Here is a 26667-nt window from a genome sequence, read left to right on the forward strand (position 1 = left end):
ACATTTATGTCCATACGCATAGTCGTTGTATGTGTCACATAAGACATAGTTTTACATGTCTTATGTGACACATACTTAACTATGCATTACAGTTTTAATTTTATTGTCATCAGTATTATAAAATGTATAATGTTTATATTAAATATTATTTACATAAAAAAAAAAAAGTATATTCTTTAATTTTTATTCATTTAAGGAAACCATATTGTTGCTTACAAACATTACTGGACATGTCTTGAATAAGAGTTTCATTGAGCGCTTTATTCAACAGAATACCAATGTGTGAACCAGACTAAAAATAAAGAATATAATATATATGTATTATAGTTTTGGCTTAATAAGTTTAAAATAAAATATCGGTATTACCATAATGATTTCGTTTAACGTATCCGGCATAAAGCTTCCAGCTCCTTTTTTTAATACAGCCGTTACATTTCCTTTGGGCGTGACTGATACAACAATACATCCTGCACCACATATTTCCTCCTCTATAGTAGGGTCAGCCACATAACTGTTGCCAATTTTGCACATGGACACCAAGACAGGTAAGTCACTGGCATCTAGTGGTTTTGTATCGAATGGATCATCAGATATCTGTAGATCGATATTTTGCCCATCCTCATATGTCCCCACAATATTTGGTAGACTCGTGTTACACAAAGCAGCTTTAGCTGCCAATGATACGGCATCAAATAAGTTTCCTTAAAAATAAATATTCTGCGGTTAAAAAATGTACAGTTATACAATATAAATATATAATATACATTGTATGAATAAATATATAAGCAAGCAATATATTTAGTACAACTGAATTTATTTCTAATGAACTAGACAACAGTAGCAAGGTCTTAGCTGTTCTTGGTCCAATCCAAGGCATTTAAGACGGTAAACCACAATATTTTGTTTCAAATCCTACCTTCTTTTGGAATTGATAAAGTTAGTTTATCATAGTTTAAAAGCTATCTTTTTGACAGGAGACAATGGTTAGGATTGATAATGTCTTAATCCAGGAAGGTATCAATGAATACGGTGTCTCTCAAGGAATTATTTCTGTTATTCATTAACTTCAGTGATTTAAACCTAGATGTGTTAGTTGTATCTTATGCTAATGACACCTGCTTAATTTTCTCCGACAAGTCTTGGGAAGGAGTACATCATACAGCAACTGTAGGTGTAAACCTACAGAAACCTAGTAAACTTGGTAATCAGTTTATCTAATTTTATATCATTGCCAATGCCTGTGCGTACATAAGTTAGAAGGCGAATATAAATAACTACCAACCTACTGGGCGGTATTATGCGGGCCTACTGTTATAATTCAGCACATTTCTAGAAAATATTGACCAAAAACGATTACAGATTAAATTCATACATACTAATGTTCATTTACTTTCCACACACTTGCAAATCATTTTAATGCCATCATGTTAAATTGCTTATATTAATTTCCTTAAAACATGACCAACTGGGCCTCTTCAAGTGATTCAAAAAAATTATATTTCTACAATTTTACTTTATTATGTATTATAATTTTTATATGCTAAACTTTTTTGGATGGCAAAATAATTTTAATAAGTAATAAAAATGTATTGAAAATACTAACATTATAATCAAATATCTACCGTTGGTTTTGAATTATATTATTAAATTTTAAAAATAACAGCAAACATTTAAATCAAACTCTAAACCTACAATTTATAATTTTTATTTTATTAATATTACAATTCATTGTTGAATCTACAAACGCAAACAAAATATAATTACATAAATGTAAACTATAAAAATATTACATTATTGACTCTTTGGTCCTGCAGATGTTTATAGAATGTTATTACTTTTTCACTTTACAGTTTACAATATTAAATAATATATTGTAATATCAAATAACCATAAAATTAAATCTAACATTATCTACTAGTGAAATTACGTCTTGTTTTGATTAAATTAAAATAGTTAAATTAATATGAAGCTTAGATACCTCCACATTCTAAGATCAGAACATCGACAAACAATTTCCAACATGATTGTCCAGGAACAATACACAATTTGCTCAGGTTAAATACTGGACCATGAGCTAAGCAAAGAAAGCGACTGAGTTCAGCAGCTAAATGTTCACCGCCACGTCCTTCAAATGCTGGAGTTGCGTTGGCCGAACTGAATGAAACAAAGCATAACAATAAGCACACTGCTTGGTTAACATTTCTCAATATCAGAATAATTACCAATCTACAAAATATTCTATTTTGCCATCCTTAGGAGCTTCTGGAAGTGGAGTGTCAATCTCCACTTTTACGCACACTAAAATATCAGAGTTGGCTAATCGCAAGCGAGCCGACCCATTAGCGTTGCTCACAATGTCCATTTCCAATTCCAATGGCCTGTAGTCTTGTCGACTGCGTCCGTCACATCGGAAATTTTCCTAAAACAATCGGCAAATGTTCAAGTCTGGCTGACTGGCAATATTTTTAAAATGAATCCGAGCCGATATCGCCGAACTTATGCCTCAGAAGAGGCCCGTTTGAATTCCTAGTACTCCTGGATCAGGAGCCAGACCGACATTTACAAAGCTCAGACGAATCTTTGTACCATTGCAGACTTACCTCGACTCCGTGAATAATGTACACCTTTTCCGCCTCGTTCAGCGACACCAGACTCATGCTTGCACTGTGATTTCAGATTTGTTATTTGTGTTATAGTAACTACTTTGAAATATCTGTAGCGGAACTTCGGAAGCACTAAACGGCGCGCAGAGGTTTGAAGCGCTTTGGCACGTGCACGGGCCGCGGTTTTCTTATCTACGCCGTGATAACCGTGAGCACATGTAAACATAAACATTGATAACACAAACCACAAACATGGATTATTTGAAAAATATATCTATAGACGGTACATGATACGTATTATTATTGTTCTATATTACATTATTATATCTGAATATTACATGATATAAAACGTAATAGGGTCGTGTGCACACATAGCGGTTAAGCCAAAAATATTGCGCAAATGAAAAACTATTAAAACAAAATTATTTAAATTAGGCCGCTCTGGCGAATTGTTGCTCGCGAAGATGAGTGTTTCGCGAGCATAGGCACAAATAGCGTTTGTGATTGGGGGGGGGGGGGGGGGCTAAACTGCTAGAGCCCTACTATAACAATAGTTGATATTGTATCGGCTTAAAAAAAAAAAATTTGAAGTGTTTGAGACTTTGATAGGGCTATTGAGATGTGTGAAGAGCGGGCTTAGCCCTTAAAATATTAAAATGCAAGGAGAGAAGATTATAATGGATGTATGTTACCTATCTACAAAAGCCGTACTTGGTATTTGAACTTAAATCGAGAGGCATATGATATATAAACGTAAGTATAGGCTTAAGATAAGTACATAAGTATATATTAATTTATTTATATTACCTATAGTGTTTAGTCTTCGATTTTGAGTACAGCGATGAATGTAATGATTTTCAATTACGTGTTTTTTTTTTTAAAAATTATTTTTGTGTAGGTATGAGTACCTACATCATGCATTCGTGCACAGTAAGTACCTATAGTCAAAACAATGCTTCGATTTTCAACTTAAGTATTTTCTGGTGGGAAATTGAATCTAGATGGTACTTTTGAGAGGTCAAAATTTAAAATAAAAGAAAAACAGAGATTTGTACGCAAGACCTGTTTTCGACAGAATAGAATTTGGTTTTTTGTGTAACTCTAAAAAAAATTACCGTAGATACACGACATTTTCACCAAATGTTGATATGATTATTTATTGTACATGATACAATTTTCAAAATATTTTGATTCTCTTCGATTTATTTATAGGCATAGGCGTATGAACAATTTCTATATTTTTATTAGGTTTTTTTTTTAAAATTATTGTCGATAAAAACTTTGAAAATGTTTTACAAGGTTCGTCATAGTTGTTGTTTGTGAAAATAAAAACTATTTGAGTGTAGGTACATATTGTACATTAACAAATATTTCTATGAGCGTACCAATGAAAATAGATATGAAAAAATTCCTTAAAATCAAGAAAATTTGCAGATTATTTTGAGTTAAAAATTCATAAAGATATTATATTTATATCTAAAATTTAAAATGTTCATACAAAATTAACGCTCGTAAGTTTTTTTGAAAAAAAAATTTACCGGAATGTCAAATTTAATTTATGATGAGTGTTTTAATAACTTACGGCATTGGATTTTCACTTCATTTCTCATAATATAACGATTCTCATTTTGTTTTAATTAAAAAACGGATAATCGTAGATAAGTACTTTAAATTTTACCAAACGTTTATTTTATCATTTTCTAATTTTGATAACATTTAAAAAATATCTTGACTCTATTGGAGCTACTTATGGAGTCTATTACATTTTCAATTTTCAAATATTTTATAAGTATAAATTTGTAAAATAAAATTAGAGTATCCGCCAAATTTCGATAAAAAATAAAAGATTATATTTCCAATGTAAATGTAGGGAATATTATATTCTCAGTATCAAAACATAGACCATGTAAGAGTGGATGTGGCTACACAACGTTACTCTTCTTCTATATAACTTCAATATACAAAAATAATGTGTAGTACACATTTATATACATATTCGTACCACATAGAATGTCATTGTTTAGCTGTATTTTTAGTATTTTTGTATGAAATTCCAAGTGTGATGACAAGTAATTTTCATCATGAATAATCAAATAGATTATCTGTTAAATAAAGAATTGTTTACTTTTTTTTAGTAAGTTTTTAATGTCTCTAGACTCTAGTTGTCCAGTTTAAGTTAATTTCTGATTTCTAAATTGTTTCACTAAAAAATACGGATTTGATCCAAATTTAATGATAATACGGAGTGAGTGTAGGGTGTACAATATACGTAAATAATTATTAACACAATACAAATTATTCAAAGGAACCAACAGTTGTTATTTATTTATCTTTTTTCCATGAACAATAAATAAATAAATAGTTACATAACACATAATTTGTAAATTTTAAAAATTAAAAATCAGAGTAATAGTTTAAAAATAATAAGGTTAATTTGTATCATTATTAACTGATTACATAAATATTTACCCTTATTGACAGTAAATCTATTGCCAAAAAAATACAAATAATTTAATAATAAAAAAAAAAAAAATGTCTTTCATATAATATAAAGATTGATAATGTAAACTATAACAAATTAAAAACCTTGGTAGTCTAATAACTAGTGTAAACAAAGACATTGATTATGCACTTAATTTTGATACACAATCATCAAACACTTGTTTAAATTTACCAGCTATCTCTTCGTTCTTGAAACGTACAGCCAGCATCTCTTTTTGTGGCTCAGGATTATCTTCAGTTGTGTTCATACAAGGCCAGCAAAACGCCTTGTTTGAAGACGTCATAGCCACAAGCTTTATATCCGACGTAATCAAATGGTTGCATACAACTTTAAACACCTAAAAAAACAATTAAAACTGTATAATGATGCCGAATACATACTAAGCACTTAGGTCTTTAAAAATATTTTTTTCAAATTAATTTACCTTTTCTCTTCTAAATAAGAAACGGTATGTGTTCCTTTCAGGATGAAACAATACTTTCATTTCACCAATACCTCTTTCTTTATATTCACTGCCATCTTTGCGGAATAATTTTGAACGTTCACAAAATACTGTAAAACATAAAACAAATCATTGTAGGTCAAGTAGTGCATTCAATTTTTTATATTTATCACTCACATATTTTCTCATTCTCTTCTCCTGTTGATACTTCAATAGCATCAGGAAGTGGTATGATAGGTTCAAAATGAGGATCATGGCTATTATCAACTTCTTCCTCGCCATTTTCTTCAGCTTTTTCACAATTTTTCTCCTCATCAGTGGATTTATTAAGATTGAAGTTACTTGTAGCCCAAGGATTAACTACAAATATCACAAAATAATTATTAATACTAAAATTTAAAACAAGGTACAAAGTTGTTAGTTTTTTATTTATTTATACCTTTAAGAGCACTTTCATCAACAGTAATTTTGTCTTTCAGACCAAAAAGCCCTTGTCCAAACACTGATTTAGGATCTTTAGAAATTGTTCCAAACTTGAAGGGACTATCAGTTTTAGGGCTGAAGTTGAATAAACCTTCTGTTTTGGATTTAATATCATCAGTCTTAGAAAATAACGAATTTTGGGTAGTATTTGGTGATTCTGTTGATCCAGAAGCACAAAATGAACCAAATATTGATGAAGGATTCACATTAGAGGGAAGACCAAATAAGTTTGTTGATTTAGTATCGTCTGTTTTAGTAGAATCCGAAGAAAAGCTTCCAAAAATTGGTTTGGATCCAAAAATGGGGGCAATAGGAGTATGTTTTTCAAAAATGTTTGTTGAAGATTTATCACCAAAAAGAAATGACGTAGTATGAAAAGACTGGGGTATGTTATTTGTTGATGTGATCGAAGTAATGTTTGATTCAGAAACACTAACAGGTACTTCATCTTGTTCCTTAACTTTTTCAATTTCCTAAAATAAATTACATTGTGTTAATATATGTCTATAACAATACAATTATTACACAGGTTGTGTACCTACACATTTTATGGCAAAATGAAGGACTAAATACAAAAATTAAAAGTATAAAAACATTGTAGAAGTTGTTTAAAATAACATGTATTTCCACTTAAAATAGATGGTGTTTTTATTGTAAAAATAAATTATAAATAAATTCTTCTATTAATAATTAAAAAATTCAATTTTGGATTTATAGATAAATAGATAGTAGACATGGGTATATTTACAAAATTGTTAACTACTCTAAATATATTATTAATCCAGAACAGGAGATCAGAAAACAAACAATGAAGAATTGAAGGAATGTCACCAAACGCAGAATTGTATAGAATTAATTTTTTGCAACATAATGTTTAATAATGAAGTTAAGGTGAAAAATTGATTTGAAGGTCATGAACTGGACCATTACTAATATCTGGTTATCTTACTAATTTAAAAAATATATTTTATTGAGATATAAAAATGTAGAAAAGTTAAACATAGTCAAATTAATAAAATAAAATTACTTTTTCACTATCAGTCTTTGAAGAAATATTTTCATCATCTACTTTTTCTTGCTAAAAAAAAAAATTAAAATATATACAATCAACGATAAATTTCATTTTGGGTTTAAGCTTACATGTTCAGAATCTTCTTCACAGCCAGCACATCCTTTACATTTAGGTTTTGACTTATAAAGAAAGAACGACAACGGAAGTTTCAATTCTTCAGCAAGTTTTTGATCAGTATGAGATACCACATCTTTAAGTGATTTAACATCAAGAAATTTCACGGACTCTGTAAAATATCATTAGGCTTATAACAGTATAATTATAAGTATTATTAGGAATAAATTAATAGTAAAAATAGTATATACAAAACAGAATAATTCGTTTTAAGTCCTAATAATAAGCAATTAAAAACAAAAATTATTAAAGTAATTATTTGAGTTTAAGTGGACGTTACCCCCGCACTCATGGGCCCTGTTAAAATATTCTGTTATTACGGTTATGGTCATCATTTTATTCAATAATACATAGAGCCAATCAATCTATGGATTGAAAAAAATAACTCCTTTTTAAAATATTACTAAACAATATTAGATGATGTCATACCTGCATGTGTGTTTTTGTCTCACACATACCAACATAGAAAATGTTTGTTCACCAGTTTCAGTAGTGTGCTTTTAGTTTTGATATTAGAGTGAATTGATCCCATTATCAAATTATCTGTGTTCTCCCGTAGATTTTTTACAATATTTTAATTTTTAAGAGTTATGAGCATTTTCAAATATTAATATTTTTTACTCATAACTAAATTAAAATATTGTAAAAAACCTAAGCGAGAACACAGATAATGTTCTTACCTAAAAGTTTGACAATAGTTCAATTCACTCTAACATAAAAACTAATAGCACATTATTGAAGTGGGGAACAAAAATGTTTTATATCATACGTGTGTGAGACTGAGGCAACACCTATGACATCCTCTTAACATATTTTTTAATATACCGCGATTCCACAAAAGCAGGATACACTTTATAACTTAGATCCTTAAATTACTCAGTAGCCCATACATATTTTTGATTTCTGTCTGAGTGTAACATGAGACTTAACTATTGGATCATAAATTCCTGACTTACAATTTTTTAACTCATGTATTTTACACATGAGCAACAACTTCACTTTGTCTGTATACCCTGTTTTCATGGACACACGGTATACAAGGTGTAACAGAAAGAACTGACCAAAAAAAAAAAAAATTGATGCTACTTAAACGTATGACAAAAATTGATAAAATTATATGATTAGTAAATAGTTTAAAAAATATACCCATGTTAGCAAATTTCCAAAAATATTGATATTTTAAAAAATTCTAAAAATAAACTACTTGATTTAGATAAATGTTTTTACCATCCAAATCATTCTTATAATCAGATTCACAAATTGGCTGTTTTGAATTTATTCAAAAAATATTAAATCAAATTTAAAATTTTTTATTTTCAGTATTAAAAAATAAAAAATTTTTTTTATTACACGTGTAGCGCAAGTGGTTATAAATTATATATGGTATATAATATTGATTAGAACAAAAGTTATTCCAAAAGTCAGTTCTCCCTGTGCACCCTGTATATAGAAAATATATTGAAGTTATTAAATTAAGATACTAAAAATGGTAATATTCTTATAATACATACCTTGATTGTCAGATGACTTAAAAGAATTTGAATTATCAATAGAGAATGAAGGATTTTCTATTTTAACTGCAACAATTTAAACAACGCTTTAATTAACACTTACAATGTGCTTAACCTCCAACTTCTTGTACACTCGCTACTTTTATGTCACTATTCCATTTTTCAATCTTCCTATCAGTTTCTCTTTGTATTTTAATTTCTATGACATCTCTCACACCTCTGAATCTTCTCTCCTCATGACATGTCAAAACCATCTCAAGCTCTCTCATTTAATGCACAATTTATGCGCAATTTTTTTATGCAGCCTGCAATAGTTGCAAGAAAATTTCAAACATACTGATAGGTAGAGGCCGGAATAATATTCTCTTAAAATAACCAAAATAAGATGCTAATATGCTAACTCTATAAATCTGCCCCTGAATAATCTAGTCTAATCTAATCTTACTGACATTCTCTTATCACATCAAATATCCAACAGATTCCTCGTATCCACTTCATTCAGATTACGTCCTTATATTTCTGATGTTTTCTTCAAAGCTACTATTATGTTATTATTTAGTATTATCTTTTATTTAAATCATAAAAAAGACTTACCTTGATTTTCAGATGATTTTAAGGTGGTTGAAGAATTGTCTATTTTAAATGAAGGCTTTTCAATTTTAACTGCAAACATAAATAAATAAGAATTGAAAATAAACATTTAGTACTTTTTTAAGATTGGATTGTTGTTTTTTTTATAAACTTACCATTTGAACTGAATTTTGTTTTTTCATTTCCAAACACAGATTTTGGTCTGTCATTATCATCACTCTCGTCGTTAGATTCATCAGTTCCATCATTACTTTCGTCATCACTTTTATCTGAATCATATTTTTCTAGTCCAGCACTCTCTTCTCTCCATGTTAAAGTTTTTTTCTGATGGACGGCAGTCTTTATTGGAAGACCAAATGTGTTTGTGTGGTCGCTTGTGCTCAATGAACTAAAAGACACTGCTGATGTTCCAAATGTTGGCATAACAAATGGAATGCCTGGCTGAGAATTACTCAAAGCATCTCCAAATTTTAAGGAAGATGAAAACGACGTTTGTCCAAATGTGAAACCAGTAGTTGATTGGCTTTTAGGAGTTTGATCATCAACAACTGCTCCTGGTTTTAATGTACAGCATGCAACACACTTAACAGTATTTGCATCATTTGACAAATAACAAGCATCACAAGTCCAGGAGCCAGGTTTAGGTTTAAATTGAGCTAGATCGTTTAAGTTGGGTAATGGTTTACTGACATCTAGTTTAATATTAGATTTTTTTTCAACTACTTTAGCTTCTGCGCTGCTAGAAACTTCCTTCAATTCTTGAAGTTTATTCTTAATTGTATTGAATTTATCTTTAAATGCATGAAGCTGTTCTATAGTTTTGAATCTAATAGCAAACAATTCTTTTTTACATTCACCTTCAGAATAATCTTGGCCAACCCACGACATCGCTTTTTCTGATGAAGTCACAGGTTTCAATTCCAAATCAGAAGTCAACCTTTGGTTACAGCAAACTTTTAAAATTACTTCTCTTCTCATTAACAACTGATAATAATCATCTTTAGGGTTGTGTAAAATTTTAATTTGTCCAATTCCTTTCTCTTTCCATTCTTTGGTAATTGTATCAAACCTGAGAAGTTTTGCTCGATCATCAAATACAGTTTCAAGACCTTCCTCGCCAGTAACTACTTCTACCTTCTCAGGCAAAGGTATAACTGGAGAAAATTCAGCAGTTGGAACAAAATCTTCAGAACCTTCGTATGGTTGGCTTACAGATTCGTTGTTGAGATCATCTGGTTTAATAATGGCATGTGGGGAAGGATTAGTTTTAACACTAAAAATAGTACTACCGGCACCTGGGAAACCTTTGAAATCGGGAGAGTTGGTGAAACCTAGGTTAGGTGAACTTTTTGCTAGTGTACTAAAGTACGATGTTGCAGATGTCCCAGATGTAAAATCTAATTTAGGAGTAAACATTGCAGATTTTTCTTCCACATTATTAAATGAAAATAGTGATTTCTCTGTAGACTTAGGAGTAGTCTCTGTAGAAAATATTGCAGATTTTGATGCATTAAATGAAAAAGATTGTTTATCATTTACATCTTTATTTGTTTCTGAGTCCATAGGTTTTAATAGTGATTTTAGACTTGGTGTTGCTGTATCCCCAATAGGTGTTGAAAAGCTCAAATTAGAGAATAAACCTTTCGGTTTTTCTGGTGTTTCATTTTGTTTGGGTGTAGTAATATCATTTATAATAGGCGGAGAACTAAATGTGAAACCACCTAATTCATGTTTTAGTGATTTTTCATTCTCCAAAGATAATTTTAAACTCGAATCTTTATTTACTTCAAACACAGATTCACTGTAATCATCTGTAATGTTGGGATCAACTAATGAAGTATTTAGAGAGCAGGGTTGTTTGTTTTCATTAAAGACTCTTCTGAACTCATTACAGTCTTCAACTGTTTTAAATCTTGCACATAAATTTTCAATTTGTACTTCAACAGCATCAGAGAAATCATTAGCTGACCAAACAACTGCTTTATCACCTTTAGATTTCAATTCCATATTATCATATAAGAAATGATTAGCACAAACCTTGTGTACTTGCTCTCGTCTCATTACCAATCTAACTTTGTTTGTATCACTGTTTTTTAATATTTTTAAAATACCAATACCTTTTTCTTTCCATTCCTTTTGAATATATTTATACAATTTAGCACGCCTTTCAAATAATATTGTATCATTTTCTTCACCAGTAACTTCCTTAATTTCATCAGGCAATGGTATGATTGGTTGAAATTCTGGTATTGGATCATGTTCTTCAACATAACTATCATCAGTTCCAGAGTTCCTAGACTTATTTAATGAAGTTTCATAAGTTTCTTTAAATGTTGACAAAGGAGATTGAAATGAAATTTGTTCAGTACTCGATACATCAACAGATGAAGTTGGCTGAATACTAGGTACCCCACGGGATATGACTGATTGAGATTGATTATTAACATGTTGGCTATTAAATTTGAAAGGATATGATGAAGCTTCAGATGTAATTAAACCACCACCAAGAATATGGTGTGTTGGTATAATTACACTAAGAGGAGGCTGAGACACTGGAGGTCCAGTTGGTAAAGTATCAGACGATGTTATATTTACATTTGGGTTAGGAGCCATTGGATACGATGGAAATTGGGTAGATTGACTAGTCGGATTAAATAACCCTAACTGCTGAAATGGTATAGAAGACGCAAATGGCAGTTGAGTTGTAGGAAAACTTATTGTAGCCAATTGAGTTTGATCATCAAATGCATTTTGGATACATGATGATTGATCATAATTAATTTTATCAAAATCATCTTCATTTTCTGCATATACAGCATACAAATCATCATGTCTGGTTTTTATTTCATTCATAGCATTAAGCTTTTCCATCAAAACTTCTTCTAGTCTGTCAATACGTTCAATTAGTTTACCATCTTTTTCAAGCTTATCATTAGTAGTAGCTGTAGAATTATTTGTGGAAACTTGATGAGATAATTCATTTATCTTATCAAATATTGAATCTTTTGTTTTGTCAAAATGATCAAATAATTTATCAACCTTTTCAGACATTGACCTCAATGTTTCTATCATATTATAATACTGCAATCCTAAAGTTTGACACTGTACATTCTGTGATTGTACAGTTACTTTTAATTCATTAAGTAATTTGACATCAGTTTCTTCATCTAAAATTCTTCGGGGCTAAAATTTTAAATTAAATCATTCAATACATTAAACATGTTTTAAATTCATTGCACTTAAATTTATTTTTAAATAATAAGATTTAGGTATGCTTACTGGAGTGAGTTGTGATTTAACAGGAGTACTAGTAACATTGAGAAAGGATCGGTCTCCAAATTTATTATATAGGTGTCTCCTTGATACATTCACATTATCACTATAATCCTCTCCAGATAAGTTTAAATTTGATTCTTCAAAAATAATAAAAATAAGAATTAGACGGGCTAAATTTTCATTAGTACTAGTAAAAAAAACTTCCGTAAGAAGTTAAAAAACAAGCCTAAATACTTTAATTACTTACTTTCCAAATTACTGTTGAATTCAAAATAATTTTTTTATTTGTAAAATTATTGTAGCAATACAAATTATAATAATTTATAAGACTTGTAATTAATAATGTAATAATGTAATAAACTAATAAGCATATTATGCTCATTTAATTCTTGCTGCTAAGAAAGTATTGCTACTAAATTTTAAAATTAAAAATATAAAGAAAATCATTTTAATTTAATATTTAATACTAGTACTATACCATACTACTACTACTATCAGAAAATTTAAAATTTAAAAAGTAAATTCTGTAATTATTAGATAGATTTAATATTTGTATTGTTATAAAGATTTTTCCTTGTTTTATTTTAAAATGTTTAATAACAGAGCATATTTAACATTTTAAAAACTTCTTCACAAATTTGTAATCAATCAAACTATACTCGGGCCACTCTAATAGCACTTCTCATTTGAGCGAGCTCCGAGGTTTCGTACCCAAATTTCTCCCACTCTACCACCTAGTTGCCACCATAAATACCCCCACTCAGTATGCGGTCGCGTAGGTGAGTGGGAGCTGTGATGGCGATGGTGACGGCAGCCAGTGTTTTTGGATAGTTTAGTGGTGGGAATGCGCGAGAATGGACAAATTTTGAAGAAGAGCTCTTGGAGTGACCCTAATATACCAATATAATGTATATAAATTTCAAAAAGTAACATACATTATTAAAATTAATAAACAAAAATGGCATATATTTACTTAAGATTGGGCTAACTATATACTATGGTCCAGGAGAGAGCACTTCTGGGCGGCAGCTCAAACGTATTCGCGTATTCCCACCACAAAAACCTTCCCGTACGCTGCCCACCGCCAACTCTAACCGCTGCCGCGGTTGGATGCGCGAGCGAGAAGTACTCTCTCCTGGGCCGTAGTATAGGTGAGATTCAATCATTCCCAAAATATAGTTTGACACTTCCATAAATAAGATTAAAAAATTAAATGAATTATTTTAAATAAATACTTACGACTATTAGGTGTCCCATTCATATCAATGTCTAAATTTAAATCTAATAACTCTTCCTTTAGTTGTAAATGCAATGGATGATGAGGTTTTTTCTTTAAACGATCTTTAGTAATATTTAGTAATTCCTTGACTTTCACCACTACCGTATTATTTGCATCTGATAATGTATCAGTAGAAATGTCAAAAGAAGGCGATTTTATAATTTTTTTATAAATCTGTAACACATTGTTATTAAATAATAAAGTTTGTTGAATCCAAATAACAAATAAATCAAACTACATAAATTTAGTACTAATAGTATAAGTGTACAAAAATATTTCATGAACAATAAAATACAATACATGCAGTAGTTGCAAAATATTTTAAATACATAAGGTTACTTTTTTTATAATTATGTTTGAATTTTAATTGTCAACCAAAATTGTGTATTCAAAATAAAAACACCAGGGTTTTGCTCTGATGTATAGAAGAAGTTTTGATTGACCAAGAATAAAGAGAAAAACTGTTAAGTTCAGAAATTTTTTTGGTCCGGTATGTTTTCTATAGTTTTATATATACACGTTGAAATTCAATAAAATAGAACCTTTCTAACGCAGAAACTTAACAATTTTGTAGGTTCCTTGCATAAACCGGTATCGTGACATATGTATGTAACAAAAACCAAAAATGACTAGGCGCATATATACAACATAATAGCTATATATTAGATAAGTTTATGTCATCGTAATTTTTCGATTAACGAGCCTTTTCATTGAGTACGTCACTGTAATGTATGTTTTGAATTTAAAAGCAATGATAAATCATGAGCCATTAAATAAAAACAAAACGATTGAGAGCAGAGGCAGTTTGTTAGCCTAAACTACAAACTTTTAAGGAATTTGTATATCTAATGAGTAATGACTAATAAATATTAAAATTATCAACTTATATTCTTCACCAAATAAGAACGTCAAATATCAATAAAAAATGTTGACGGTAAATTTAAAATCTATGCGTATATACATTTTGGATTTAACATATGAATTAGTTTTTCATTTAAAAACAATTATTTGTGCACTTTTAATAGATATTAACTTTAACTAACCATTGCTTGGTAAAATGATGCATATGGTGAATTAATGCTTTTGAATGCTTCTATTGCTTCTTCATTTTGTTCATTGTTCATTAACTGACAAGCTAAATAAAATTTACCTTCCTCCAATAACTCAAATATTTCTCCTGGAGTCAATTTTTTTCTAAATTTTAAAATATCAATAAATTATTATGCTGATCCATAATAAGACAATAAATAACAAGCTACCTGTAAAATTCAAACAGTGTATTTTTTGACTTATGTTCAATTCCACGTTCATTAATGCGTTCAAGTAACTGTATAGCCATTTTCCAATAAAGCGAAGCTCGTTTTTCTAGTCCTTCTTTTAAAAGGAAGTTATCCATTATTTTGTTAGCCTACAAAACAACATTTAATGTATATACTAACAACTTACATAAACTGAAATAGGGGCTGAATAAGTACTAAAACTTTTTTGACTAGTCATATAAAATATTTAACTATACAAAAATAACTTAAATAAGAACATTAATAATCAATTTGTTTTGTAACTTTTTAAGTGTATTTAAAATGCATTTCTGTATATTTTGAATTTATTTACATTTAATCATTTAGAAGAATTAATGATTTTAAAATACTTTTAAGTACTTATTATCCATAAAACAACTATATAATTATGAATATGAAAGGAATAATATAATTTTACATATAAAACATAATACCTGACTAGCAAAGTTTTTTGCCAAATACACCATTAATTGAACATCAATTCCATGATTTCCAATTAATCGAATTGACTCTAATCCTTGAATAGCAGCTTTTCTTAATTGTGATACATATTTAACATCAACATTTTTTGAATAAATCTTGTACATTGATTTCCACCTAAAAAATATTACGTATGTATCTATTAATATATTTTCCAATTCTTGTTAAATAACAAAAAATCTTTAACACATTGACTCCTATGTATCATCGGTACACCAAGCAATTTTCAGTCATTCTAAACTTGTAAATACTATTGTATTTAAAACATTTAAAAGTATTGAAAAAATGTTTATTAGGTACATTACAAAAAATTGTTATGATTCCCACTACGCCATAGCGCTGTTTTTAGTGCATTATTGTAACGCCATGGGAAAATTAATAATATAAAACCAATAGTTGTATCACCAGACTTTGTCCAGAAAAAAATGAACATACCTAAAATGCGGTGTGTTACCATCTTGAAAATCAATATAAAATCATAAAATAAATACATTTTAATTAATCGTTAAAGTAATGTAAAAGTTAAAACTAAATTTTTTTGATAATGCAATTTATATAATTCGACGTATGAAATTTATAAAATGTTCCTTCGGCAAGAACTGTTGTTATTTTAAAGTAACTATGGAATATGGAATATAAGATTAGAAATAAAGGGAGGGGGCATTAGTTATTTTTCTTAGGGAAATATTTGGAAAAATTAGAACTTTTTGGCACGAACCCAGCGCTGGAGCCTATAGGTCCAGATTGGTTTTTTTATATTGTGTGTTTTTCTGTCAATTAGTAAGCAATTGCTTATAGCATGTGAAAGTGATAAATTTAGTTATACCTTTAATCTTGTTACTTTATGTGTTGGTCGAATAAATTAACAGGTTTTGCGTTTTCTTAAGTAACAATAAAATTGGAAATAATCACTTGGAGTATTTGGAATAACTTAGTGAAAAAAAATTGCTAAATTGTTTTAATGACACATTAAAAAACAGTTATCTTCAAATCCCCCGTCTGACAAAAAAAAATATGAAAAATGGGGCGACGTGATGTGGTGACAATCAAGAAAGTATAAGAACAACTCTAAGGAAAAAAATTGGAAAAAAGTTCAATTGTGACGTCAGAAAACAGCGACATAGGGGACTGTTCTTTTATATATAAAAGGATATTAATTTACGGTTGCAGGCAGTATATGGCGTGGAAGTAATGATCAACTATGAGTACTGGCGGCCACAAAGGCATAAAATTTGAGTATTACAGATCACCACCGTCAGTCACATGGCAATCAATGTGTTCATAAAGAGCTTTAATGAAATGTGATTTACCAATTCTCTTGTTCTGATGTTGTTAATTGATCAGTTATATTAGATGGAAATGTCTGTGGTGCTTTGGAATCATTTTTTTGTGATTGGTTATCCAGGAATGAAGCAACACTAAAAACTAAACAAAAGATTAATACACAAAATATAACTAGTAACTTACTGACTTAAATTATTAACTATTTTTTATATTCACTACAACTATAATATAAAAGCTTTAAATATGGGATGAATTGATACTATAAAACCAGAGAAAATAAACTAAACTTCTTGAAACTTCACTTACAAAAAATATAAGTACGACTAGTTTTATTATAATGCTTGATTATTGTAAGTTTTATGTTTTTTATTTGTACAACTATTATATTTTAAACTGTATAATTAAGAGGATAATGTACCCGCATGTGTGGTCTCCGTCTTGAAACAAACAACATACATGGCAATTGTATGTAAAATCTGTTTCGCGAGGGGCAACATTACTTGCACTATATTTTTGTAATAAAATAATCAACATTTTACACAACATAAAGAAGAACTCTACCTAAGTGTTAATATTATTTAGATAACATGAATACAATTAAAGTAATCGGTTGAGGAACATAAGGGTTTTTTATTTTAATTATTTTATTTAATTATAAAAAATTATTGGATAGTGCTATCAAAAAAAGATTAAACAGATTAAGTTCTTCTCAAAAAGATTTAAAATTCTGATAAAAATATCAAGGGTGTATAAGTAGTCATCACGTTTAAAACAGTTTTTGGTATGTAGTACATTTGTAAGACGAAGACAAAATATGCATGTGCGTCATTTTAAAATTACAAAAGCTTGTTTCATTTGAAGAAAAGTACTAAGACAAATATTTCAGTTTATGCTATTATGACTAGATCTCTAGACTATATTCGTTTAATCATTACATAGTATGTTTATTGAAGCTAGGTTATATCCATACTTTATTATACCTAAATTGTTTAACTTAAAAAGTAATTTTATACTCATATTATATCTATTAGTTATTACTTATAAGTAAAAAAAAAATAAAGAACCAAATCAAAACATATATTTCATTTAACATTTTTTTGACACAATTTGGAGAAATCAATTAAACTTAACTATTTATGATAGAATTATAAATTCTCAATACCTGTAGCGTATAAAAATGTATTCATATCTATTTGGCATATCGACTCAATATTGGCAGATGCAAGAGTATTAGTAGCCAAAGGTAATTCATTAAAACTTTTACATCCAAACCCAACTGGAAACACTGTGTTCTTAGTTAATCTTATTCCACATCCTTTGTTTTCACTTTCTAATAATTGTATTCCATACCAAACTAAATGATGTAATGAACCAGGGCGACTCATCTCAAATGACAACACTTTAAATAAAACTTAAAAGTTATTCAATTTCAAAAATTATTAATTCATTTAAGTAAGTACTTACTATGTTTAGGTACAGCATACTGTATTAGTTCTGGAATATTGTAGACTAATTTTTCTGGTGAATAATGAACAAAAAATGATGTTGGAACTCCTTTAGCATATTCTGGATCGTCAAATATTTTCTATGTTAGAAACAATATTTGTAAGTTATTATGTAATTGTAGTGGAAATTGGTTATGAGTCCTAAGAAACACAATTTTTCTCAATTGTAAATAGTTAGATGTTTGAACAAATGCTCATAACTGATGAAAAACTGGTCTAGGTGTTTTGCTTATTTAAGATAATATATTTTCCTAACTATACTCATTGTGAACATATTATATTGTAATGTACAATCATATGAACTCGCGGCTGGACCTAGCATTTTGCTCGGTCTAATGATATCTACTATATATTCTTTAAACTATAATAAAATGAATAGTACTTAATAGGTTATCTGGTTACTTCAAATGTATAAATTAAGTTGCTATTGATACATGAAATGTAAAGCTGTTCAAAATTATTTTTTTTTATACTTATAATTCTACATTTTTTTAATACTTATTCAAGGAAATATAAGTTTATGTACCTAAACACAGCCTGTTTTTTTGAGTTGGGCAATTGATTAATATTAATAACAATAATAATAATAATGTTTATTAAAATTAAATAATTGAAAAAAACCTAGGCCTAGGCCCAGTGGTATATGGTGGTTAAAATTACACTACAACTAATATATAGTAAAATAATAATATTATATAAATAGCTTATAAGAATAAACAAAAACAACAATTGAATAATATTACCATACAGTCTAACAACAACAACTTATTATTGATGCTGGTTTAAAGCACAATGTGAAAGTAAAATCTTAATCAAAGGCGAAACAAGAAGTCATCATTGGGGCACTTGTTGCAAAGTATCATCATTGCTCTAGGAAAGAGTGAGTTGGTGAGATAATATGTGCTGTAAGACGGGATGTAGAAAAGTTGGGCATAACGGTTACTGTAAGAAGGAACATTTAAGGTAATAGAGGAGTTTAGAAGAAGAGGAGAACTAATGAGCCTGTTAATTAATTTATATTTAAAATATATATCTGATAATTCAGGACGTAATGATAGTTTGAATATTGGCCAGATAATTAAAAATCAGACATAATTTGATCAGTTAATTAATAAACTATAATGAAATACATGTTTAATAAACACTAGACATACATTTAACAAAAAAATAACCAATTAAAGCAAATTGTACATTGAAAATATACCTTATAGTTTGTTGTTTTCCAATCCTTGATACACAATAGTTTAACATTATCAATAAAATGTTCATCCTCTTTTGCCATCATAGCCCGTAAAACAAAGCCACTCTCAATTATCCGTCTGGTACCTTCTAATTCCCATAACGCAACATTTGATTTTTGCTCCAAACTAAATTCTTTATTTGTTATACTTTCAAAAGCTTGTTTGTCAATCGGAGGCGCTAAGGACATTAAAAATAACGGTGCTGACAATTGGTTACTTTTACACCAAGAAGTTGAATTTTCCTGTAAAAAAATTAAATAATATAATGTAACTACGTAAAATGATGGCTGAATATTAATAAATTATATTACTTTTTTGGCCAATTTTATAATTGCACTAGCTAAGTGAAAATAAAACTGATTTGATAAATGTTGAATGAGACTTCGGTAAAACTCTGTTTGTGGAGATGATATTTGTATAGCTTTATATAGAGCCTGATCAAGTCTAAAATAAAAATGTATTTATATAAATTTAAAATAAATAACAACTAAATAAATGTATGTATACCTAAAAAGAACTTTATGACATTCCGATACAGTTTTTTGCTTGTTTGTTTTTGATTCAATAATAAATAAAGAAGCAGCATGTTCATAAATAGGCAATACCCGTGAATAGAATTCCCAATTTACTGTATTTAAAGTACCATATGCCTATTAATAAAATTTTAAATATTAATAATTATACATTATTAATACTTATAATGTATAAATACATACTTCACATATCTGAGAAACAGTCTCATACCATTCAACATTATCTTTTTGGAACTTGCAATTTTTTTCTATATTAATTGCATACGAATAAGCTTCAGATAAGCGTCCAGAACTTTCATATAATTTCAACTGTCTAATTCTAAGATTAATGTCATCTGGCCTAACAGATATTTCAGCTGAAAAAAATACATAGTATTAATTAATAAATTAAATAATGTATATATAATTTATATATGACATACCATTAAGCAAATTCTCTACTTTATGAGGATCACAGTTTTCATTTGATGCCAATAATCTCTCTTTTAGTTTATAAACAGTAGGATGATAAGGATATAAATTTTCTGTTTGCTTACATATTTTTTCAGCTTGAACTTCATTTAACTTAACAGAAGGATCAACCATAAGATCACAACCTAAAATAATTATTTTGATTATTAAATGTATAAATAATACCAATATAATACAATTTATATTTTGATACTAACATAATAATAGTAGTTCTGGTTGGTTAGGTGTTGAAGTTAAAGATTTTTGGTACTCTAAAACTGCTTTTTCTTTATTACCAATTTTGTCATAACAATGACCAAGTAATCGACGTCCTTCGGAGGAATTCTCATTCACGCTCAAAAAGCTAATAACATATTGCTTAGCTAACTCAAATTCAGATACTTTGAAGTACATACGAGCAATAGCTAATCCTTTAAGCTTTTTCTGAAATTTAAAATGTACAAAATCTTAGTCTCATTTTTTAATACTAATTTATTTGAGATGTAGATCATATTCCTAATAAATATAATACAATTAACAACTATACTCCAGCTGAAAGAGAAATAACGTGTTTCGACCAAGAAGCATCAGATTAGACATTTAAATTTTCATTAATGTAGGACTGTTTAATTATTTATTTTATTTTCATGTTTTACTCAATTATTAATTAAATAAATCAAAAAATATTTTTTTTCAGTAATTGGCTGATAAAATGGAATACAAAATTCCCAAAAAGTGTTAAAAATAGAAAATATTTAACAATTAATCAGCTTTAGTTAAATTTATTGAGCATCTTATATTCATGGTTATTCTTACTTAATAAAAGCTGAAAAATAATCAATGAAATTAAATAATATACGTAATAAATGATTAACATTAATCGCTTATAACTTAACATACATTGTACATACTTGTACTCGTTACATACAGTGTGCTGTATATGTAACGAGTACAGTGTACAAAGTGGCGGAAGAAAACAATGCACAGTCCTAGACCAGAATTAAATTAAATTTGAATGAATCACTTAATGGGCAGATATGTAATTTTGAACCTACTGGTATATTTTAAAAAGGGTCCCATTCTTGAAATATGGAAGGGTTGTCCCCAGGATATTCCCGGCAGCCCATCCGTCTATGGATCAGTTAGATATTCTAAGAATTATTCTATAGGTACTAGAGGATTTATTTAATAATAATGAATGTTTAGCCTATACCACATAGCATTACTATCAAAACTATAAAATTGTTTTTGGATTTACACTAACAGATGATCTACATTCAAATTAACGTATTATTCTGCCAACATTAAAATTATGCAGATATACATATACCTAATAAATAAATATATTATTTTTTTTAATTAAAAAATTGCTTTATTAGTTTGGTAATTTGTTATTTATAGGTAAGATAAATATTGGTTATTGAAAAATAAAATTCAAGTTGGTGTGATTTCAAACTTATGAATCAGTAGCAAGTATAATATAAATATGTAGGTTAGTACGCCTATTTAAAAATTAATTGCTTGAGGATAAAAACTATAATTATATTACTACAATTATAACAAGTAAAAAAATGATCTACATATTACCTAAAATAATATTTGTTTATCAAACACTTAATGATAGTCTTGGTATAAAAGTATAAAACCTAATATATCTTTTATAATTACTTATAAAATAATATAATTTAAATTAAAAACATTCTACCCATTTTATGGATTTTGACTATATTAAGTTTTGAGGATTATCAACGGATTTCTAGTTTAAATAATTATTTTCATTACTAAGTAAATTTGTTAGAGTTAATGGTACTTTTCCGTTATCCCGACTACAGTCAGTCTCAATAATTTCGTTATCTCGAAATAATATTACAAAATATTTCTGAAAATTGGCTGCCAAAAATAGAATTTTAGATGTTTTATTTTAACTGATAATTTTTTTTATGTTTTATAATATAACTCTTCACTGCTATGATAATTTTTGAATTTTTGATTGTCTTATACAGTTATACAGTAACCTTAGATCATGCACGGTTAATCCATAGTATATGATCTAAAACTATGATTTAAGACTACAGAGCTGTGATAATTTTCTTAAGTTTAATTTATTATATTATAGCTTTTCACTGTTGTAATAATGGGTCAGTGGCCTGGCAAACTGAACATTTTCCAGAAGCAAGTTAAAAATATTCCAAGTGTTAATGCATAATAATGTATTAATATAATATCAATAATTATATTTCAGATCATAAATGACTATCTATTGAGTATATCATATAATTTGGTTTTTTATACTTATCAGATTTTAGTAGGGTTAGGTTAGGATTATGAATTAATTGATTATATTAATCCACCGAATTATATCAAAATAAACTTGGTATAACTTTGATATTTTAGAGTTATATCATACTCGGGTATAAACAGCAATGGGTCCGCGATCTACCGCAGGTAGATTGACTACCTGATAATACACCGCTGCAAATCAGAATTTTTATTCCAGGCAACAGAAAAGTTGTGTTAAATTTTGAATACCATACACTGAATATTAAATAACGAATTGAACAAAGTTTGAGTCATATAGAGGAGTTGATACATTTAACGGGCAACTAAGTGCGCGTGATCAGCTAATATTATATAAATGGCAATGCATGTGTATTTTGTATTAAAAGACGGAACTATGTCTGGCTGGTAGTCATGGCATCAGGGATAGTAATCAAAATAATGGAATTGAGACTCACAGCATCGGGATAACAGAAAGTACCAAGTAAAATTAACTATAACCCTAGAAATAATTTTATATTTTAAGTTTATAGAGAATAAGGCCTAAGTTAAATTAAATATTAAATAGGTAGTTAGTGGGCTATTGGACTAACTCTTAGGGCGGGTTGCATAAAGAACACTCTGTAAATTTGTAACCGGTCCTGTAATTTATTCATTCTATAAAGTTAATAATTGTGTGAAACTATGCTAGACATAAAGTTGCATAAAGAAATATTAAATTATTGATAGTCGCAACTACCAAATAAATTAAACCACCAATAACATTGATAATATCAATGATATTTCACCAAACTGTAAGTTACCAAACCAAAATCCGATCTGATGTTAACAAGTTTGGTAATCGATAATTTACAGAACCATAAACAGTATATATCAGGCGTTCAAAAACACCCAGTTATATTAACAGAACCGTTAGCGGTTGACGGTGTGTTAACTTTTTGGTACGGTGCCACAGGTCGTTTATGCAACTCACCCTAAGGTTGGAATATAATTTTTGTTTTCTTAAGTTTGTTAACATTTTACATTTATACTAGTCAAGCTTGATTAAAATTGTGGGAATGCAGATAATGTTTAATCATAATAACTAGGCAAGTATACTGAGAATTGAGAAATTGTTATATTAAAATAAATAAATTAATAAAATAAAATATTAAATTTATATAGCAGAATAAATTGAAGTCTTAAATCACTCATGCATAGATAAGAGATAAAATGAGTTTTTTTTTAATAGATATATCAGATCAAAATATAGATTTTAAAATCATCAATTCGTTTTAACCCGTTGGTTCGAGACACAAAGCCGTTTGTCGCGTAAAAATTTGAATTGAGGGAGATTTTAATTTAGACAAACACAACAAGTAGGCGAATCAGAAATTTATATTATCACATTATGGCCGGTCAAACGCCGGAAATCGATGGCACATTGCTCGGTCCATTGGAGAAAACGACCACTCTCCCGGCTTGACCAAGCACAACAAGTGAACGCCGAACATCACCCATCAGATTACAAACCTCATGTTCGTTGTTGAGTTTATCGAACTGTTCTTGCACATGGCGATCGATGTCCTTTTTCGACCGGCACACCACAGCGTTCCCAACGCCTATCATTTTTTCTCTTCGGGCAGGAAACGGACCACCGGTACGGTTAACGAGTATAAAAACGAAAACTACTGCAGCAACAACTATGGATAATATAGCTTGGGGGCAGGTCGTAACCAAACACGACCGAAATCGAAGAGATACTATTTATGGACGATGACGGCGACAGAACGTTATTTCAAATATTACGTTTCGTAAACAAAGGACGGGAGTACGCGAGACAATAGAATGGTGTCGCTGGCCGTAAACCGTAATAAATGAGCACATGACACGGACCGCGTAAAGCCGCTAAAAACGTTTTTTCACAATCGCGCGTACGCCGCCGCGGCCGTGTTGCCGTGAAACGGTTTTTGTCCGTGATTGGCCGTCACGTCAGGATACCAGTGTGACCGGCCGCCGCGGATGACTTCGCTACGGCAGTGTAGCCAACGTCAATAATAATTATTTTTCTGATAATGTGAGTGGGACCCCCACCGTAGAACTAAACAATTCTAAATGTCTTCTAAGCCTTGACCTCGTGACAATTGGGCCGCGGGAAGTGGCGACGCGGCGTCGCCGAGTCATCGAATACAAAAAATACAATAATTACACTTATGCCACTATGCGAATAATATGCGAGTATGCCGTATCAGTCTTTGCGAATTGTGATTGTGCGACACGCATGCGCGGCAACTTTGCCTCCACACTACCATATATTATATTCACTTAAAAAAATATAAAATAAACATACATAATAACCAAATATTTACTTACTCAAGTTTCATTTTTCACAATAATATACTGTCTGTGGTAATCAGAATAAAAATCCCCAGACTACAATATTATAATGCCTTTCATAATAACTGCGACTCGACTCAACTATACTTTATTAAGTGATATTTCACTCACATCCACATGAAAATGATTGAGCAAATATTTTTTGAAAACTATAAATAGTATAATTCAAATATATACTTCTATAAAAAAAAGAGGTTAGGTTCTATTACCTCTGATGTTGAAGCCTCTTTTTTTTCTTTCAATAATAAAAAAAAAAAATAGCATTGTTTTATTTACAATATTAATATTTGTTTCTATCATTTGATTTCTTATCATGAAAGAAACAATCTCATTATACTATACAAAGTCATCATTAATTTAATAGAAAATTTACTTTTTTGATAATTTTCAGTTTCATTCGTGCAATGAATAAATTTCCTGAAAATAATGAATTGACTTCATAGGCTCCAAATCATACCCGGTTTTCATTATTAATAATACATTGTATACTGGGTGATATAATAGGTGTTCTCATCACCTACCTTTTGACCCCCATAAACTCATATTTCATAAATCATAAGTATTATGTGTATTAGCGTATAAGGCGTCGTATACGGCCTATGGAGATAATTTGGTGTTTTTTTTTGTTTATTCGGCCGGGTCTGCCATCACTAAAGGTCGCAGCCCTAATCGGCACCCGTTACATTTTTTAAAATCTGGCGCCAATGCTCTTGAATTAATATTTAATGAACTAATGAGTATCATATTTTGAAATTTGGACGAGAAGAGTACTACCTAGGGTCAAGCCTCAAACATGTTTGTGCACATTGTTTTTATTAGGCAGGTAATTCGCCCAAGCGCATGACAATTTGTTATACGGTCAGTGTTATTTAGTTCCGGTAAATTTAATTTAATTTTGTTCAGTAATTTAATGTTCAAAACAAATTATAGGCAATATATTTAAGGTCCGGAATTTTGTTTTCAATGTAATTTTAATTCTTTCAATTTCATAATACGGTTACCTACATAACTACATTAAGTTCTGTGATTTTGTATTTCCGATTGTTTTTTTCCAGGATTTTATTGGCATTATTCTGTTTTGTTTGGCATATTTAATTCCAATTAATTTACATTCCATCTTATTATTTTATCTCAACATTACGTCCTAAAAACTTAGATTTCAATTTAGTTTGTATTCTCATTGATTATAAATACTAGTATTAATAATCAATGGTATTCTATAGTCTATATAAAATATAATTTTCTAGTAATTTTAAAGTCCAGAATTAAATTATTACTGTTTAGCCGAGTTCAACTGTTCTAATGAATATGCTGCTACTGTAAAGTGCTATGCTAGTAATAATGATAAT

At 29.2% G+C, this 26667-nt stretch overlaps 2 protein-coding genes across 3 annotated transcripts; both read right to left on the minus strand.

Moving 5' to 3' along the window:
• Positions 1–168: 168 nt before the first annotated feature.
• On the minus strand, positions 169–3060 carry LOC132946265 (exosome complex component RRP42). Its single transcript, XM_061016168.1, has 5 exons — positions 2601–3060; positions 2223–2419; positions 1979–2154; positions 367–701; positions 169–292 (listed from the first exon to the last, which is right to left on the minus strand). The coding sequence occupies exons 1-5, from the start codon at positions 2655–2657 to the stop codon at positions 188–190; spliced, it is 870 nt and encodes a 289-aa protein (XP_060872151.1). The 5' UTR covers positions 2658–3060; the 3' UTR covers positions 169–187.
• Positions 3061–4798: 1738 nt separating this feature from the next.
• LOC132946234 (E3 SUMO-protein ligase RanBP2-like) lies at positions 4799–24857 on the minus strand. Of its 2 annotated transcripts, XM_061016115.1 has the most exons (24): positions 24455–24857; positions 20884–21109; positions 20638–20811; positions 20399–20571; positions 20190–20332; positions 19994–20126; positions 19646–19924; positions 18401–18521; positions 18099–18335; positions 16963–17077; positions 15607–15769; positions 15134–15282; positions 14918–15068; positions 13835–14048; positions 12599–12732; positions 9475–12502; positions 9323–9391; positions 8729–8794; positions 7172–7329; positions 7059–7109; positions 5988–6504; positions 5726–5908; positions 5531–5658; positions 4801–5443 (listed from the first exon to the last, which is right to left on the minus strand). In XM_061016115.1, exons 1-24 carry the CDS (start codon positions 24548–24550, stop codon positions 5228–5230), a joined length of 6924 nt encoding a protein of 2307 aa, XP_060872098.1. In that variant the 5' UTR covers positions 24551–24857; the 3' UTR covers positions 4801–5227. The 2 variants fall into 2 exon arrangements, with proteins under 2 accessions (XP_060872099.1, XP_060872098.1); XM_061016116.1 differs by lacking the exon at positions 7059–7109 and having other exon boundaries at positions 4799–5443.
• Between the last annotated feature and the right edge of the window lie 1810 nt (positions 24858–26667).

This window comes from Metopolophium dirhodum, chromosome 6 (genome assembly GCF_019925205.1).
Source record: "Metopolophium dirhodum isolate CAU chromosome 6, ASM1992520v1, whole genome shotgun sequence".
NCBI classification, from domain to species: domain Eukaryota; kingdom Metazoa; phylum Arthropoda; class Insecta; order Hemiptera; family Aphididae; genus Metopolophium; species Metopolophium dirhodum.

Coding starts and splice junctions, on each gene's coding strand:
- LOC132946234 (XM_061016115.1), bottom strand. CDS start 24,550: ATGATAGGCGTTGGGAACGCTGTGGTGTGCCGGTCGAAAAAGGACATC. Junction 18,522..19,645: donor GGAAAACAACAAACTATAAG/GTATATTTTCAA, acceptor TTTCTAACATAG/AAAATATTTGACGATCCAGA. Junction 15,069..15,133: donor ACACTGTTTGAATTTTACAG/GTAGCTTGTTAT, acceptor TTTAAAATTTAG/AAAAAAATTGACTCCAGGAG.
- LOC132946265 (XM_061016168.1), bottom strand. CDS start 2,657: ATGAGTCTGGTGTCGCTGAACGAGGCGGAAAAGGTGTACATTATTCAC. Junction 702..1,978: donor TCTGATCTTAGAATGTGGAG/GTATCTAAGCTT, acceptor TTTATTTTTAAG/GAAACTTATTTGATGCCGTA. Junction 293..366: donor CGTTAAACGAAATCATTATG/GTAATACCGATA, acceptor CTTTATTTTTAG/TCTGGTTCACACATTGGTAT.